At 40.8% G+C, this 19,624-nt stretch overlaps 1 protein-coding gene across 8 annotated transcripts; it reads right to left on the bottom strand.

Moving 5' to 3' along the window:
- Window positions 1-1,164: 1,164 nt before the first annotated feature.
- Window positions 1,165-19,134, bottom strand: MACIR (macrophage immunometabolism regulator). 8 transcript variants are annotated; one of them, XM_027036822.2, is made up of 3 exons: window positions 18,995-19,134; window positions 11,211-11,300; window positions 1,165-3,682 (listed from the first exon to the last, which is right to left on the bottom strand). In XM_027036822.2, exon 3 carries the CDS (start codon window positions 3,657-3,659, stop codon window positions 3,036-3,038), a length of 624 nt encoding a protein of 207 aa, XP_026892623.1. In that variant the 5' UTR covers window positions 3,660-3,682; window positions 11,211-11,300; window positions 18,995-19,134; the 3' UTR covers window positions 1,165-3,035. The 8 variants fall into 8 exon arrangements, with proteins under 8 accessions (XP_026892623.1, XP_026892638.1, XP_026892648.1 ...); XM_027036837.2 differs by lacking the exon at window positions 18,995-19,134 and adding an exon at window positions 18,693-18,901; XM_027036847.2 differs by lacking the exon at window positions 18,995-19,134 and adding an exon at window positions 18,698-18,901.
- Window positions 19,135-19,624: the final 490 nt, after the last annotated feature.

The following is a 19,624-nucleotide window of genomic DNA, read 5'->3' as shown; positions in this document are numbered from 1 at the left end:
ATGAGAAAATAAGTAAAAATCCAATGCTTTTCTCAAGAGTTGAAGAAACATTCTTTGTTCAGTTAAAGGCCAATTTGCTTTTGTAAGTTAACTTACAATCTTATAAAAGCTTCCCAAATCCCAAATATTAGAATCACTTAAATAATTATGTTAGGGAAGGAAAAAGACACACACACGGGCATTACATAAGGAGCAATAGCCTGGAACAGTAGCCTAGCTGAGCCGGAGTCTGGAAGATCTGGGGGTTCTGAACCAGTTTACATTTTAATCCACCCCCAAAAGTCTTTCCCTCCTTGACTGCTGACTACAGGAGCCCTGGAAACAGAGGTGGAAACACAGCCAGGTAGAAGTCAGAGGCGCAAAAGCAGCTCACCTCAGATTTGAGCAAAGAGTGAAATTCTACTGCTACATCAGCTGAGCCTCTAAAACATGGTATTTTTCCAAAAAGGAAAAAAAAAAAAAGCCATATAGGATGGCAATTTGTTTAAAGGCAGGTTGTGTTATGGCCAATGGAGCCCTGTTTAGTATAAAATACTAAACTCAATAAAAATGGGGGGGGGGGGATAAAGAGTTCAAAATTAGAAACCATGTGAAAAGTCTATAGAAAATGGGATTTTTTTTTTTTCCTGCAGCTGAAAGTGATCCAGCCTACCCTTTTTTCTTGATGGGATACTACCTACATTAGGAGCACAAAATCATGGAGAGCACAGAAAACAAGACCGAAAGGAGCTCTCCAAACACACTCTGTAAACTACAGACCTAGACTTTCAAAACTTACAACCAAACTGAAAATTATTTCTCTTTACTAACCAGATCATTGCAAATATGTCATATCTCAAACTTCCGACCCCTTCATTTTTGCCACAGAGGTTCACTTGTCTTTAAAACCAAAACGAAAGAGCTACATATTTCTATTTAGCTCAAGAAATTACTTAGGTGCACGGGCAGGGACAGATGTCACAGGCACCCAGGTGTGTTTCCTCATGGACTGAATGCATACCATTGCCATGAATATATCCTTTACCCTGAAATACAAATGAGCTACAAATTTTTTTTTTTTTTTTTTTACAAAAATGGGGCCTAAAAACAAGTCCTTAGGTGGAATTCTTGAACAGTAACTAGCCTGCTGATGATGGACCTTGTTTAAAGCACCACACAACAATGTGTGTTTACATCACCCTTTTATTTCATAGTTAGAAATAATACAGTTCCACAGGGTAAATCATCAATAAATAACGGTGTTTAATCATTAAACGTAAAAATCCCAACTCTTTGGCATCTGACAGGATTCTATTTCTTGTCAAACTAATGACTGTATAGATATAGTTAATCTTAGTGATCATTTGTCAATACAATATGTTACAAAGGTGCAATTTACTTTAAAATATACAACAGCTGAAAATTTCCAGCCCACCAAGAAATCTGACCAACAAAGTCTTAAGATATGGGTCAACTTCCCCAAGGCTCTTTCACATGATTTGCCTCAGTGAAAGTATAATAAATGTTGATTTAAAGAGTTCCTAGGGTTTTCTAATACTTACTCTGCTCTACATAGAGTTAGCCATTCATTCTGGCTAAATAAAAGTCATTATCTGCACCAGGAATGACCCACTCATTAGTAAAAGGTGTTCTTATTTTATAAGCAAGATGGCTAACACCTAAGAAACAGTCTCCAAAATAAAATTTCAAATAAGCAGTTCTATGCTGCCAGAAATGCCAATTTGGTAATAAATTGCACCTTCAAGAGTCAAAAAAGAAAAAAAAAAAAAAAGAAACTTTTACAAAAGGTTAAGTTACATACATTTTCCTCAAAATATATTCAAGAATAGTTGAGCTGTATTTGTTACTAAAGCCAGGGCATTATTTCTTTAGCAACAAATTAAACCAGTGCAATTGACATAAATTGTTAAGTAATCCAGGATTAACCCATTAAAACTGTAGAAGCCCTTCAGGCTCCCACACTAATCCTAGAAACTGAAATTTCAATGAGCGCTTTGAGCTGCACAGAACTAAAACTGGAATGACCCGATGCCATGCTGAATGGTATCACTTCATACTTAGTTTAAGCATTCGATAGTAGAAATCATGAGTCCTTCTATTAAAGTTTCATTCACTTACAGAACATTCAGATGCAAACAGTATTATGCCTATCATCCACAATTAAAAGAATCCTTTCCATTTTAAAGTTCCAGATGAATTTTAACTTAGAAAGTAAGCACTAAAGAAACTTTTTTAACTTATGAAAACTTCATATTGGAAACTTTCTGGAAAAGCTTCCCCCCACCCATTGTAAAATAAATACTTTGTATCCCAAATTTAATTGTATTAAGACACACTTTAATAATGCTATAAAGAAATATTTTACAGCCATAGAGATCAATAACTTTCCATGCGGAAATAAAAAAATTCATTGCTCAATAGTATTATTGAGACAAGTGAAGAAAGATTATTCTCTTGTCAATCTGAAATGTTAATTTTTTCAGTGCAAAACCAGTTATAAAATCTTTAAACTCAATATTTAAAAATAAAAAGTGGTCCAATTCAGCAATGTTCAAGTTCTAAATTTCGTAAAACAAATCATTACATACATTTTATAGTAAAATACAGAGATTAGAGAAGTACTTGAGTACTTAAGGATATCAACTTCTAATGAATCATACCAAGTCAGCAACAACCAAGCATATAACATTCCCAATTTGAGTGTCAGAATCATAAAGATGGTATTACTGTACCCGAAGCCTTTTTTCCTAGCTAAAAAGCTATACAAACTAACGGCCAACATTCTGTGTTCTTTGCAGTTGCGTGCTCTAGAATGATTTCCCCCAAAGTACCTGTGATTTCATCCCTGCATTTGAAATCTGATCCAAACAATTTTTCTGTTCCAGGAACGCTGAGCTGATATAACCATCCGTAACATGAAGAGTCCTGTACAGAGTACAACAGTGGGTTTCCCGCCAAGCGCAGGCTGGCCTAGACTGGTCTTTTCCTGCCAAGCGCAGGCTGGCCTAGACTGGTCTGCACTCTCTGTAAGTCATTCATGTGTTATTCCTAGCAAACACACGGTCCCCTCTGAGGGTTAGGTGTTGAAGCTGGTACTGGAGCACTTCGGTGTCGGCTGGCTCCTTGATGTTCATTTTATCTAGATTGAGGTAGTCCAGAGATTTGGAGTGAGCCCTCTTACCTTTAAGAAGACAAAGAGGCAGGGGCCCATGGAGGGCCTTGTAAGGTTCATAAGGTAAAGATTTAGTGCACTTGTCTCCCGAGCTGGGCATCCGCCTTCGCCTCCTGCCATTGACCGCCGGAATCTCGTATGGCTGGTAGTACCTACTTCTGGTTTTATACAAACGAGAGGAACGGGCAAGTCCTGCATCCAGTTGCTTGGAGCGCATGGAAGGCACAGCTTCTCCCTTACTCTCTTCACCTCCTGTGCACTTCTGGGCTAACTTCAGGAGTTCCTCACCAGTTGTGAAGCCCACCAGATAGTTAGAGTCCATGTGCAGGATCTGGTAGCCCGACACAGTCCGGCGCATTGGCGAGCACGGCGTGCTGGAACAGCGCGGCTTCTCTGCTTCTGCCTTTCCTGGGGAGCTCGCCTCTGCCACAGGCAAGGGCAGGGTGGCCAGGGTACTTCTGGACTCTCCATTAACATCTACTTCCATCTTAGGCACCAGTCTGCGCACCCCTGAAAGCAAACAGACTCAGATTGTAAAGGTATAAGACACAGAATCCTGGGCCACGCTGATCATTTTAGAAGGCTCAGGGAGCATGAAATAACACTGGCCTGAAGAACAGCCAGTGAACAACTGCCAGATTTTTATCTGTGTCTATAAAGCATTCCAGAGCAGGCATAAAATGACTACTACTTCTCTGCCTTCAAGAACTCAAAGGCAGGTTAAATTAAAGTCTGGAGTACTACTAAAAGGTTCAGACAAGAAGCAAACAGAAAACAATACTTCTCTAAATGAGGCACTCCACACAAATCACACAAAGTTTATTCCTCGATGTGCTATTAAGCAAATCAAATACAGATCTCAATATTAAGCAAATAAAAATACACAGTTTATTTACCAAGAATCCACTAAACGTTCCCAACCTGAAAATTTAAATCTTTACATTTTCCATCATTTAATTTAAAACAAGCACTCAGCTCCTCACGCCCACAATTTTGTTTTTCAATTGTGTTTAAGGGACTTTTATGTAAGATAAAAAACCTTTCTGCAAAGGTTCCAATCAGACCCAATTTTTCTTTTTAAGATATGGGGAGCCTTCAGGGAAAGTTCCCCAAATGTTGTAAATGTTGTTCCTCCCATACACCCAATGAATTGTTTAGAGCAAACCATTTTGTAGTTTAAAAATAAACCCCAATCCAATACATCAGGTCATTTTTAACAGTGAATTTATATAAAATATCAGATGTACTTTGATTGTTTAATCAGCTATTGCTCTGAGAGTTATTTTATTTTGCAATACCTAAAACACCGTACTTCTGAATAGTATAAAAAATGGCAGAACAATTCTCAATGAATGCTGGTATTATTCAACACGATTATCACATTACATAGTTTGGAAAACCCTACTGACACCAAGTACCACAAATAATGGCCACGTTTCTAGAAAGCCGCTGATAAATCAAACTTTGGAAAATAAATACTAAGGAAAAGCGAGTGGCTGTGTCATTTCAGAGAAACTTTATTTCTACTTGATCATCAATCAGAAGTAGAAAAGACAGTTTTAAGAATCTCAGATGGTTAATCAAAACGATGTCTAAGAGTCAACTATTAAGATGTCAACTTTAAGATGAAAAATTTATTGAAAAATAAATTTATTAAATAATTTTTATAAAATCTCGTTGTAAAACAACCTTTCCCTAATTGAAGCTCTTCCCAAAGTTTGGGTATTCATTTAAAATCCAAGCAATTCTAAAGCTTAATTTAGAAGAAGAAAAAAAAAAAAGAACCTTATTCCCTCATTTACACGCTATACTTTCCTTCATTAGAAAATAAACCAAGACTATGAAGAAGTTCCCAGATACTATCCTGTCCTCACTACAGCCCACATCCATAGCACAACTGAAAACTAACACTAATAAGGATTCCTGAGATACAGCAAACACCAAAGGGATCCACAGAACTCTACTTACTTCCTGTTCTAAATCTTAGACTATGCATTCCCAAATTTAATTTAATCAAGATACTGTAGCCCTTCAGACCCTCCGGATTTAAAGCGATTGACTTTATTCTATATTATTAATGTAAAAATAAATTTATATTTGACCATGTAATTTATAGCTCTGTTAACAGGACAGGAATAGTAGGCGACTATCAGCTACTTTGACATGCACACAAAAACCTGAAGATTTCTTACCTAATCAACTTTAGAGAACCCAAGCCTCATCAAACCTTATGCTGAATAAACAAATGTTGCCCCTAAGCCAAATGACAAACTAAGTTAATACTTTCTTTCTCGCTAATTCTACAGCCCAGAAGAAGCACAAGAAGACAGATTCAAGGCCTCCAACCTACCTAACCTGACAGGCAGCTATAGGCACGAAGTGTTTCTCTGATACTCCATTCTGAAAGACGAGGAGGGTCAGTGAGGCTAAAATAACCCAGGCTACAGAGGAAAGAGAACACACACCCAGATGGGTACCTCACTCAAGAATGACCCAGGTGATGACACTCCAGCAGTTAGTCCACATTAAGTGACACAATGGTTTAGGTCTCTTCCAAATCTGGTACCCCATGACAGTCCACAGACCTCCACCAGCCACGTTCCTGCATTCTCATTTGGTACATTATAAACTTCCCCAAATCCATGAATTCACACTCCACCCATTCTGATTTGGGTAATAATTCAAACGGAGCTAGGCTGAAAGTCTTTTTTGCCTCTGAAGGATAAAAATTGCTAAACAAGGTAACACACAAAATCACCACAAAGAAGAGCAGGCACAGGCTTCCGTGATCAACCGAATCACTTGGAAGTGTGTTCCTATACTAAGCCAATTCTGCTGCATCAAGGCAGACCATCAAGAACTGTGAGACTCTCTAGAGGATGAGGATAAAGGGTGGCAGGATACAAAGGTCTGAGAGTAAAAGGCAGAAATTATCTATTATCTAGAAAATAAGCACCTAGAAAATGAGAAAACTTAAGACAGTGAGTAAAGTGATGTATAAAGGTCAAAATCTGATGGAACATGAAACATGAGGTACGTAACCACCACTGCTTAAGTTTCCAGCAGCCATAACATCACACAAAAATATCACCTGGCCTGGGCAAAACTGCCTAACAGGATCTACAGGCATCTATCTGATAGACAATGATTTCACCCAGATTGTCAAACAAAAGGAACAGATGTGGTTAAAGAGCTCTGGAAATTTCAGCCAAGCAGCCCTGGTGTAAGAAACCTACCGTTATTTTGCTAAGGTAAACAACCCGCTCCCTTGTTAGAAAACACCAACGAACGAGAAAGTCAAAGAAATAAGCATTTCTAATACACTCTAACAAATATTTAGCCTAGTAACTAAGGTCAATACTCTACGTCAGATTTCTGAATTATAGCCTCACTGTGCTGGAACATAAAAACGCTGTTTGAAATACACATAAAGCTGCAACCTACTCAATCTCTCTTGATGCACAACTGTAAATTCTGGAGAACTGTGCACGTTTTTGCTACAAAAGCATCAGTATTTCTGCTCCAAACAGTACGAGAGTCTCAAAACTAACAGCTCTTTTAGGTGGCTTCACTGGTTTCTGCAGTGTGCTGCCAAATTCATGAGAACATCTTCAGACCTTAATATTCACGTAGGAATGAATGTCAATGCTGCAATAACCTGAACTCTTGCAGACCACTTAGTTTTTTTTGTTGTTGTTTTTTTGTTTTTAAAGGATCCTTTTTAATTAATATATTGCCTTTCTAAAGAGTATCTACTATGCAGCACTAAGGAAGCTAGGTGGCGGCGGGGTTTCAGAAAAGAGAATGCTGGTTGGCAAATATTTTGTTTTTAGCTAGGTGGAATGCTGACTAAGCAGCATGCCTTCCATTCTTCAATGTGACTGAAAGCAAAGTTTTTATGCTATTAAATTCCTTAGAATTTCCTGACTGCATTTGCATACTGGAGCAAGATCCTGGGAGCAGTTAGCAAATCAGCTTCCACAGGCTATCTCTTAAGTGGGTAGAAGTAGTATAGATCACATCTAGTATGTTCTGAAGAAGTCTAGGTACTTTCTAATTCTGCAATCCTACAGAAAAAAAAATAATAATAATAATAATACACCAGTGACGCTAAAGATGGATGTCCAATATTTCACATTGCAAAATTTCTCACTAAAACCACTCATCAGGAAAAATGGCTACCATGACTACAATTGGAGATGGCCTTTGTTTGGCAGAACATGCTTCATATTTTCCCATGAAAAATTTGCTTATAGGTTTGTTATTCTTCATAAACTGCTCATGACTAAGCATTTTGCTTCATATCCTAAAATAAACTGTGCATCATAAACGCATACTGCCAAGGTAAAAGATTACAAGAACTCTTGTAAACACTGCGGGTATGTGCAACAGGCACCCTCTCCCACTGCATCAATAAGAATAAACATGAGGCGGGAAATCAGGCACAATGCTAACTTCTGCACTGCTGAACACTAGAAATCAGAGACCAACAACATCCTTATTGATTCCATTAATGCCTTTCATATATAGTTTAAAGCAAAAATAAAAACTGGAAACAGAAAACAGGGAAAGTATTGTTAATAATAACAAAAGCAGCAAAATTTCTGTTGATAGAAGAGTCTAGAACAACACATTACAATGAGAATAGAAAAGTCAACTTGTAGCTGAATAGTACTTTTAAAAGTGAGTTTCTTAAGTACGTTCCAAGAACAAACATAATTCATATATTTTTTTAAAAATTTTATATAATTAAAAAAATTTTCTTTAATTCCATATCAAATTGCCTCACAATCTAATCTGTCACAAGGGGACTAACATATACTTATAAAACATGCAAGACCTGACAGTGTTCAGGGATGCCATTTATTTCTTTGAAATAGATGAGGATTCAAAATTAGACAACACTAGACAAGGTAACACGTTTTGCTAGAAAAATGTACACAGTGCATACAGTGCGTATTTTAAAAACACTAGGTACAGCCTGCAATTATGAATTTTTGTTGCAACTAATGCCAATAGGTACAAACCACAACACACATGTGGGGAACCCAGTACAGCAAGATGAGGACGTTCAAAAGACTGTGACCTGTCTAGAATCTGTTCAGCTTTGAACACTCCCCAGGAAGTCTAACTTCCTAAGCATGTGGCACAAGGGGCCTTAAAAAAATATAACCTAAACACCTTAGCTCCTTAGACCAGCTCTGAAAATAGCTGAGAAGTTTCACAACTGCCACACAAAGAATTCTTTTTGAGAAATACTGCATTCTGGGAATTTTTTTTTTTTTTAATCAGGCCTATCAAAAAAAAGTCACCACCAGTAATCAAAAAATTGTTCCATATGTTTGAACCGCTTTTAGTAACACACAGCAATCCCATTTAAAAGAAAACAGATATAACTGTCTAAATATACAGAACAAAAATGTCACCATGTGAACCAAATCCTTTTCAAGAAATGAACCATTTGGAATAAAGCCGGCTCTTGGAAAATGGGGAGTCTCCTAAGCATGACTACTGTCAATCTAGTAATATCTAGAACCACCTAGTTTTAATGCCAGAATGATCTTGGATTGCATGGATGCTGAACTTCTGAAGCCATGAAGGCAGGGGCCTGCCCAGAGTCAGGCAGACATTTCCTGGTTTCCTGTCTCCATCAACTTCATCATGCTGGGCCTGCAGCACATGGTTCCCAAACTTGTACACATGCTAACATCATCCAAGGAGCTTCAAAAAATACTGATGTCTGTTCTCTACCCCAGATCTGTGATTTAATTCATCGGGGGTACAGCCTAGGGTCTGAAGTTTACAAAAGATCTCCAGGAGATTCTACTATGCAGACATGTTTGGGAACTTGTCAGAGAACTTACCTAGTAGGAGAATTTCACTGCCTTTTTTGTTTGTTTGTTTGTTTGTTTGCTTTCAATCAGTGATTATTGTCATATTAGTGGATATCATTTTTGTATGCTTTGAATTGCTAACAACCTATCCCTAAGACCTTTAACTTACTGTTTTTAATCCATTGTGGGCTTAATAATGATCTGCTAACCAACCTTGTTAAAACTGGATATAAAATAAAAATAAATCAGTGCTGAGTGAGAAGCAGGCCCCTTCATCTGCACACACTTTGGTACAATTACTTTAGTTTCTTAGCAGCCTCTGTCAGATACAGCTCTTTGGACAACAGTCTGGCAATTACTTGTACAGTTAAATAAGTACTTATTAAAAAACCCACCTACCCAACTTGTAGGCATTTACCTACTAAGAAAAATGAAAATGTATGTTCACACAAAGACCTGAATGTGAATGTTTTTAACAGTTTCATTCTTAATCACCAAAAACTGGAAACAATCCAAAAGTCCATCAACAGGGAAATGGAAAAAGAAACCATTGTCCGTCCATACAGTGGAATACCACTCAGCAACAAAAAGGAGCAGACTAGCATTACACAAGTGAAAGTTGCAGACAGAAAATGCTACATACTGTGTGATCCTATTTATAGGACATTCTGGAAAAAAATCAATGACTACGAAATGCTACAACGGGGGGTGATTAAAATATTCTACATATTGACTGTAGTGGTCTTTCTACAACTGGATACATTTGTCAAAACTCATCAAACTATACAAAAGGGTAAATTTCACTATATATAATTTATATGTCAATAATTCAGACTTTAAAAATAAAAGAAGTCTATCACATATTTCCAAGTTTTTGACTGTCCTACTTTTAAAATTCTTCACATTACCTAATCTCAGAATCAGAAGGAATCTTAATGGCTGTTACAGTGTGTGTTTGAACACCTTCAATTACAAGTAACTTACTGCCTCTTGAGTTGGTTCATTTCACCTTCTGCAGCTATGCCAGACTGTCCTATCATTTATAAATATATCTATAATTATGTATACATGCATTTGTCTACAGACATGGATCTGGAGAGAAAGATAGAGACAGACAGACACACACATTCCTGTAGCTTCTTCTCACTGCAAGTACTTTCGTGCTTTATTTAAATCAGATGAGTTAATAACCCAGCCACAGTATTTCTTACTCAGTATCCTCTAAAAGTATTTTGTACTTCTTGCTTTCTTTCTCAAAACTGAAAATGTAGTAATGTTTCCATTTTGTCAATGTTTTCAAATGCACTTTCATAAATCTAATAAGCTATATCTACCTAGTGACACCAAAGTGTTGGTTTTCCCCCATCATTCTTTTGAGTCATTCTGCTGCTGACTGCTAATTTGGAAATCACTCATTAGGAAACTAGATTTTTTTCCCCAAGGATTCCCCCCACCTCCCCCCCCCCCAAGGATTATGATGACTCTAATTCAAACGAAGGACCTACAAAAACATTGCCCAAGCAGAAGGACATACCAAAGCATGAACTCACACTAACACACTTTTTAAAATGCTAAAAGCTATAATGATCATTATTAAATGTTTTTCACCTTCAAAGAGATGGAGTCACATGGACACCTGTGTTGGCACAGATACACAGATGACACACTGAAAAAGAACTAAAAGAAGACAACAGCACTGCATAATTTGAACGAGTTTAAATTCATGGAGTAATAAAAGGAACATCATACTTGCAGTGAACTGCTACATGACCAAGTGAAAATGATGCTCCATTCAGTCACCTGTTTGCCATTCTTTATGTGGGATAATATACAACTAGAACTTTTTGCAAATTATTGTGCCAATCCCTAGGGATTCATGTTTTACTAAAATCTCCCTGAAATTAGAGCAACTACCTAACTACTCTATTTTGAAATCTTATTCCATAAAATGTCCTGTATCTTATAGGGAATAAAAAAAAAAAAAAACCTACTCAGTCAATGAAGCAAACACTTCAAGATAGTAACAGTCTCATTCTGCAACAGTAATTTCAGTTCTCATCATGAAAAAATTCGTAATTGTAGTGTACATATTTGCAATGATATACTGACATTTCATGTTCATTGTTTATGTGGTCCTTAAATTACATTATGATACTATGTTCACACAACTGGTTAACAAACAGAAAAAGCAAAATATAACTCACCAGACTAAATCCCAGAAGATGTCACTGTACAATGTCCAATGAGTCCCAAGGGAACACAGGCATACTATTTTTTCTGCTCTACTCCAGATACTAAACATGGAATATAAAAATAAACCTTTAATATAACAAGTAACACAACTTACAAAGCAATTATAAGAATTCTAACTGCAAAAGAGGATGAAACTAGCAGGAGGTACTAACACCAGGTACAGGTTAGAGAGGACACAATATTAATTCATTTCAGTAAAGCAATTTGAGTTTGTTCGGCTAAATTTTAACTTCAAACACTTTATCATGTTTGTTCCTCTGTATTCTGCTGCTGAAATTCTACCTTGAGACTAAGAGCAGCTAACTGGACTAAACACAGAGACACAAAAACTTGGGGGGTTCAAAGTCGATTCCACCACCAATTCGTGTGTTCAAGAGATTCAGAGTATCCTATGGAAAAAGTAACCCTGAGGCTGAGGTCAAAAGAACAGGTCCTAGTCCTGGCCTTGCTAACAACGCTGCCTCTTGACCTTACATCAAGAGCAATTATTTAATATGAGGACAGTACCACCCTTCCTCCTCATACAGTTGTTGTATGGATCTAATGAGAGGAGGCAGGTGAACATATTCTGCAAAGTCCTTTATGGATGTGTGATGTTATTGTCATGCAATTAATTTTTGGTGTCTACTCATTTTAGCCACAAAATAGCAACAATTAAAAATCCTTCATGAGACTGCTGCTCTGAAGCAAATAAACGGAAAGGTCTTGGAAAACAATGCCCTTCCTTCCTTCCTTCCTAGCAACAATTTGAAAAACACTTCTTTGGAGTTACCACAGTGCTTAAGGTTTCTAGCATCTCCTTTGCGTCTTCCCCCTACCTGGGAAGGTAATGTGTAAGAGAATCTATCTGTATCTCCTACCTTCCTAGTTAATTGGCTTAACTTCTTAAGGCCAAGAAAATTCCCCAAAGTCCTTTCCACCTGTAAAGATTTCTTTGGTTGCTGCATTTCTGTTGTTGTGTTTAACTTGGGGTGAGGGAGCCCCAAACGAGCCTTGTGGAGCCACTTCACCCCCACAGGTGCACAGGGCCCGACACAGTGGCTACCATGAAACATGCCCAACTGCAAACAGCAAGGGAAAAGGCAAGGACTTTGTCACTTTATTACTGTCCCCTTGCCAGTACTGAAGAGTTTTAGCCAAAGGAAAGGGATAATTCCCGAATTAAAGGGATTTGCCCCTGCAGCTTGAGGAACTGGAAGGAGTTCGTGCACCAAGAACGGTCATTCCGAGCAGCTCACACGTTTATCAGCCTTCGGAACGTGGGTCCACTTAAGAAACAGACACGCTCCCTGCCACCGCCTGTGGCACAAACCCGCTTCAGACTGGGGAGCCAAGACACCTCGATGATGAACACTAGCTTCTCCTCCACCAGTGAAGCCTCTGGTTTTTACATAAAGTGGACTGCGATGTCACGAAGCTGTTGCCTGACAATACCTTCTTTATTTCATACACTCACCCCTCCAAATTTCCCCAATACTACCGTTAGAAAGCTCAACTTGACTTCTTTTCTTTTGTAGATGTTTCTTTATTTTTGAGACAGAGACAGAGCGTGAACAGGGGAGGGGCAGAGAGAGAGAGGGAGACACAGAATTCCAAGCAGGCTGCAGGCTCCGAGCTGTCAGCACAGAGCCCGAATGGGGGCTCGAACCCACGAACTGTGAGATCGTGACCTGAGCCAAAGTCGGAGGCTTAACCCACTCAGCTGCCCAGGCACCCTGGCAACCTGACTTCTTAATTCAAGTAAATCGATTTTTCATGGGGAAGGGAAATTAAAGAAGAAACTAAGATTTTTGAGCACCTTCGGGACGCCAAAAGCCCCACACCGTTGTTTCACTGCATCTTAACTTCTGCTCCACGAGGACTATCCTCCCCAGTGTAAGTATTCCATCAGGTGACGCTGTCTGAACCCGAACCCCATCTCGTCTGACTCCAAAGCCCACTGACGCTGCTTTATATACATGTGGCCTCTGTTCAGCCATAAGCCCGGATGTACAGCTTTTTACACAATAACCATGTTCCTGAAAAATGTAAATTAATTTCTGTAAATGGAATTCTATTTCCAATGTGTGGGGAGGCACTTTATTTTAAAGCTTTACTGCCTCACTTGTGAAATGATTAGAGGGAGGTAGTTTTAGCTACTAGTTCTAGTGTTATTTCCAACTGGAAAGTGTTAGGATGTCACAGCACATAGTGCAGTCTTCCACGAAGTCATTCTAAGTCACGGGCCCTTTCTTCCAGGAGCGGGTAAGATGCTTTAAAATCATAAATCGTAAGGCAGGAAAAACACGTATCAACCAGTGGTTGGCCATCAAATACAGATCGACATTTCCGCTGAATATTTCAGGACTACATCTATCACAAAGTGAGATAAACTTCATTTAGACTTCTAGCAATTTTAGATTGACACCCCAGCAGGAGGAACGTGGGAAAAGTCTGGATCTGGTTTAAGTCTAAATCAAAAATCGTTTTCAAAAACAGTGTAAAATCTCAATCAAACTTTCATATAATTTGCACCATGTACTTGGTGATACATGCTTCCCTTCAAACTTTTAAATGCACTGAAGAAATGTACTGTCCAACATTTTTTCAACAGCAAAAGAAAAATCAACCTAAAACTTCATTCTGGATTGGAAAATAGAGGAGCCTTAAAGTAATTATCCCACTCGTGCCCTGGAGCTGATGTGGAAGTCTAGGAAATGGTGGTAATTTCATAGTAAACAAAGTGTAGTAACTGATTATCCCTAATAGGGCACTGCCAAGCCAAAAATAGAATACAAACACAGAGTCCAAGGGAGCCACCCGGGCAACACCAAGGTACGGCAGCTCCTTTCCTGGTCTCAGTTTTACTCATTTCTGACTTTGCTTTCTGTCAGGCGTGTACCACCTGCTATCTGTGCACAGGGACTAAGAGGAGGAGGAGGATAAAGATGACGAAAAAGGGGAAGAATCAAAAGAATGAGACCAGACCCGAGTATAAGAATATAACTTCTTTAAAGAGACTGCCTATAAAGGAAACTAGTTACAAAAACAAACAACAAAACAAAAAACTATAGTAAGGGCTTACCCTCATCTACTACAAACAATTAGGAGTCTAATATAAAAGTTTCCAATAGATTGGGATTTTTAATAAAAAAGAAACCAGTATTTTTGAACACCTTCTTTACGCTAAAAGCTATAAGGGATTTATAGCTACTCCCTGAGGAAAATACTACACCCATTTTAAAGTATTCAATCAAATAATACTATTTGAGAGTCCAAGCAAGAATCTCAATGCCTACCGGTCTGACTCCAAAGCCCACGGACACTGTCACAATAGGGAAGGTGAGTTAATACACTTTGTTTACTATGAAATTACCAACCATTTCCTAAATTTCCACTTCAGCTCCAGGGCTGGCGGAGATAATCACTTTAAGGTTCCTCTGCTTTCAAATCTAGAATAAAGTTTTAGATTGAAATAACATTTTTAGAGTACTTTTAAAATCTATAAATCTCTTAACACTTGCAACTGATTCTGGCCAATGTTTTGAACATGAAGGCTTGGCGACGTATCAATGCATCTCCTCTGAAAAACAGTCAGCAAGAAGGAAAAGAATTCACGTGAAATTCTTACAAGATATACTAAATGCTGTGTAGAAAGACAGACTGAAGTAAACAGACCAGAGGCTAGAGTACATAATGCTTCCAGCTATAAACAGCTGAAACAAACAGAAAACCCTGTGACATTATCTTGTAAGCACTGTAAATAGGGAAAACTGAGCATGGCCAAGGACTTCCCCACAGGCCTCTGGATAGGGAGGCCATGAGTGAGTAAGCAAAAGACATTCAACACACGACTGCAAATGAATCTTCTGCAGATAGAAAAGTTTGCAAACTGGGGCGCCTGGATGGCTCAGTCAGTTAAGCGTCCAACCTCAGCTCAGGTCATGATCTCACACTCCATGAGTTCGATCCCCGTGTCAGGCTCTGTGCTGACAGCTCAGAGCCTGGAGCCTATTCAGATTCTGTGTCTCCCCTCTTTCTGACCCTCCCATGCGCATGCTCTGTCTCTCTCTGTCTCAAAAATAACTAAAAACATTAAAAAAATTTTTTTTTTAAGTTTGCAAACATTAACTAGGAGTGTGTCAAATTTCACAGGCAAGGTGATAGACAGCAAAACAGGTAAATAAAGAAGAATGTCCTTCAAAAGTAGGGTGGCCATGTCTCTGTCAGAGCCCGTTCTCTGGCATAATTATTTATAGCATGCCCTTTATCTCTCAAAAGTGTCCAAGTTTGGCAATTACATTGTTATTCTACTCAAAAGTAATATTTAACAATGAAAAGGCAATGAATTAAAACAGGGGGGGAAAAGGGAAAGAAAGCCCCCTCTGCTTGCACAGTGGCTTCCCATACAGATCTGAGGAGTATTTCTTTGGGTGTATCCATTGAGGCATTCAATTATTCATTTACTCATTCTGTCATTCAACAGTATTTCTGGAGTTTTATTATATCCCAGCATTGTACAGGCACTGGGGCAAATAGAAAAAGTGAAGCTGGGAAGGAAAGACAGACAGACATGGAAATAATATACATCTAATACACAGAACAGGAAACCTGAATGGTCCTGGGAACCCAGAGAAGGGAGTGTTTTTTTTTCCCCAAATGCAGAAAGCTCCCACATGGAAATGTTCAAACCCACACACAAAATCTCTACACTCAAAAAAGCCCTAAGTATCAGACTTCAGCACAGATCCACCAACAAAATAGCAGTAAGAAAAAAAATTAACATCTATCACTTCCAAACCATATGGTTATAAATATGAAGGCCAGGAAATAGCCCTTGCAAAATTCTGGTAAATAAATCCCACTAATCATTAAAGATTATGTTATGAAAAGATAAATTTTGGGCAAAGGAAACTGGTAGAATAGAGGTTATGGGTTCTAATTCTAGATTCAAAAACACAAAGAAAAAAAAAAGGAAACAGGGAGTATTTCTCAGAGTAGATCTTTGAGGACCGATCAGTAATTTTAAAAAAGCACCTGGAAAAAAAAAAACAAAAACAGCTATTTTTAAAAGTCGCATTCAGATTAATGAAAATATTTTGCAACCACTAGTCTCAAACATTACTCTAAAAACAAAAAAGACACAGACCAAAACATCTCTCAACTCACAAAACACTGAGCAGAAATAAAACAGGTTAGCTGCTAAAGCACAACACACACAATGAAAACAAAATGCTTAGCTGTGCCTACCCTACATGATCCTCTTAAAGATTACTTTAATCTTACTTTTCCATTCGTAACTCATAAAAACTAACATCAAAAATTTTAAGAGCTGTTGAGTGTGACTGTTCTGAAACCATCCTTGACCTTACAAACAAATCACTAATCTCACCAGGGTGGTAAGACAACCCATAATTGGTTCAGTAGACAAAAATGTGTTTCTCTTGCTAGTATCAGTTCTTTCAATAGCAACCCCCTCAAAGTGCAGCATTAATTTTCCCCTCTGTTTCTGCTAGTAGAAATTAAAGCTAGATTACCAATGTTGTCTTACCATTATGTGAAGTCACCTTCTACTTTTAGAAAAAAAAAAAATGGGAGTTTCACTACAAATATGACTGATGGTAACTGGAACTGGGGTCTACATGCAGTCTTTACAAGAAATTTGCCTCCTAGGAAACATAACCGAAATGGGACAGGTGCACACGGTGGAAATGGCTAACCTTCCACATGAAAGCTTAAAACCAGAAACTTCTAATAGGCCTGTGATGAAATCAAGAGTTCTCTCTGGAGGAAAGAGGTGATTCTTCCCCCAGAGGATATAAATCGGCAACAGCAAAGAAAATTTAAACACTGTATATAAAGTTTTATCACTTATACCACACTACATACTTTTAAGAGTGTACAATAGCTTCCCAAAGCATACAAAGTTACACAGAGAAGGTAAACAAATTTACTGACCATTATGCAAGGTCAATGAATATCCTATGTATCTTATATCTTGGAATAGTCACTATTAAACAGTCTCATTTGCAATTAACTAAAATGCTGACAGAAGCATTTTCTATACACCATTCTTATCAAATCAAGAGGTCTAGGGGCTCATTAATCCTTGTATTTCATCCTGGACATTTTATTAAGTTTATAATGCATACACAGTTACATGATAAAAACACTGAAATCTGTGAAACATTCATTAAACATAACTGTAAGCACAAAGCATGGCCTTTAATTAATAAAGTACCAAAAGCTTCTGCAATAATAACCAACACTTTATTTTGAAATCACTGGGAAAATAAACTGAGAAGAGATCATTTATATCTCCCTGAGAGTGTAACTTCTACAGGGTTAAAAAAAACATACAAAGCAACTAACAACTCTAAATTGTAGAGTGGCTCATCTGAGAAAAACAATGTAAAATGAAGTCTAGTAACGTCAGAAATGTTTTGCAAGAATTGCTCTTTGGGCTAGGAGTAGCAAGCATGCGATTAAATGCTACTGCCTCCATTCTTCCTCAAATGATTAAAAAGTTCCCAGCCCCAGTTTTACCTATGTACAACCACCATGCACAGACACTGTCAGCATCTTGGCTCGACACTCATCAGTAACCCACCCGGATGCAAACCGAAGTGGGTGGAGAAGCAGGAAAACCCTAAGGACGTGGAACACTTGCAAGGGGAAAAGGACGGGGCCGTCATTCCCTTCATTTTCCCATCTCCGTGCTGGCAGATTTGCAGATTCCACCACTAGAGAGAGTTTGGCAGCTTCACAATGGGGCCGCCTGCTCAGCGTCTGACTGCCGCCCGCCTGGAAACCCCTTTCCCCTGCTTATCACCCGCCCTACAAAAGTCCACCCGCGACAGGTGGGGAGAGGGCGGCAATGCCCAACAAATCTGCCGCTTTCGCTTCTGGCCAGCAACCCGCCCCAATCTACAAGCGCGCCCCTCCCGGCACTGCCGGCCTGTCCGCCCCCGCTGTACCCGCAGACGCGCAACGGGCGCGGGCTGCGGGCTCTCGGGCGACCTCACCCCCAGGATTGCAGTGGGGGCGAGGAGGGCCGGCGAGATAAGACCTTCAGGGCTCGCCCGTGGGCGCTATCTGGCCGGGGCAGTCGCACCAGGCGCGCGGCCGTGGCGCGCCGCCAGAGGCGCAGCAGGCCGGGGAAAGAGCTACTTCTCAATGGGGCCCCGAGGCCGTCTGCCCCGCGGTGCGGGCACGCCGGCGGAGGAACCAGCGTGCGCGCCAACGCTCCTGGACTTCCGCACCGCCGCACCGCGGGAGAGGCGCTCCGGATCGCCGAGTCCCCGCACCTCCCCGGCGAGCGCACGCCGCGCGCACACGGGGGCGCACGCCCCCGCACACTCACACGCGCTGCACACTCACGGCGTCTCCAGCCCCACCCCTGTGCCAAGCAGCCGCGGGCTCCCCGCACCCCGTAGGGGCCCCACCCAGTTCACCAGACCCCAGCCTCCAGCTCGGGCGCTCAGGGACCAGCCCGCCGAGGCTCGGGGCCCCTGGGGTCGCCTCGTCGTCCACCCCGAGGCCGACCCGCCCGCCTGGGGTTCCCCGGCACCGCGCGGGCACCGCGGGCACCGCGCGCCCGGCCCCGACACGAGGCAGGGAGGAAGGGGCGGTGCCGCGACTGGGCTGGCACCGGAGCTCGGTGACTGGAGCACCCCCCAACCCACCCACCCATCACCACCACCTTTTCTGCAGCACAAAAGGTTGCAGGCGGAACCGCCGTCCCCGTGCAACCTACCGGTGGCCCAGGGCTCTGCCACCTCCGCCGCGCCTGGGCCGCAGAGCCGGAGAGAAGGGCGGGAGAGGCGCAGGGCTGCGGTGCCGAGATCCGGGCAGAGGCCGCCAGCCGAGCCAGCCGGGTACCCTCTCCTCTCCCACCGCGCTCGGAGCCAGCTACCGCCCGGCGTAGTCCCCGCCTCCTCCTCCTCCTCCTCCTCCTCCGCCGCCCGCCTTCCCGCCCTCCTCCCTCCGGCTGCGGAGGCGCAGCCCGTCTGCGCTGGGCCCGCCTCCTGCGCCCTGCTCTGACACCCGGAGGAAGGGCGGGCCGGCCGGAGAAAGGCGCTAAGAGGCCCGAAGTAGTTGGCGGGGGCGGGGGAGTTGCGGACTGGGAAGGGGAGGAGGAGTCGTAACACCTCCTCCCAGTCCAAACCTGCAGCCCAACTGAGGAGCTCCGACTCGCTGGCCTAGGCTGCACGTACGTTTCCTCAGGTGGTGTGGTGATATTTGTCATTCGTGAGTCTCTGCTTAAAGGACTCAGCCCTGAGCAGACTGAAAGCCCATGAAATTACAAATTTGACCCTTCAAATCTTAGAAAACTGCTAAATATCTAGGGAATGGAGTGAGGTGAATTCAAATTCACATTCTGATT

The sequence above is a fragment of the Acinonyx jubatus genome, chromosome A1 (genome assembly GCF_027475565.1).
Source record: "Acinonyx jubatus isolate Ajub_Pintada_27869175 chromosome A1, VMU_Ajub_asm_v1.0, whole genome shotgun sequence".
Classification (NCBI taxonomy): domain Eukaryota; kingdom Metazoa; phylum Chordata; class Mammalia; order Carnivora; family Felidae; genus Acinonyx; species Acinonyx jubatus.
This window is presented reverse-complemented; position numbering and strand designations above follow the sequence as displayed.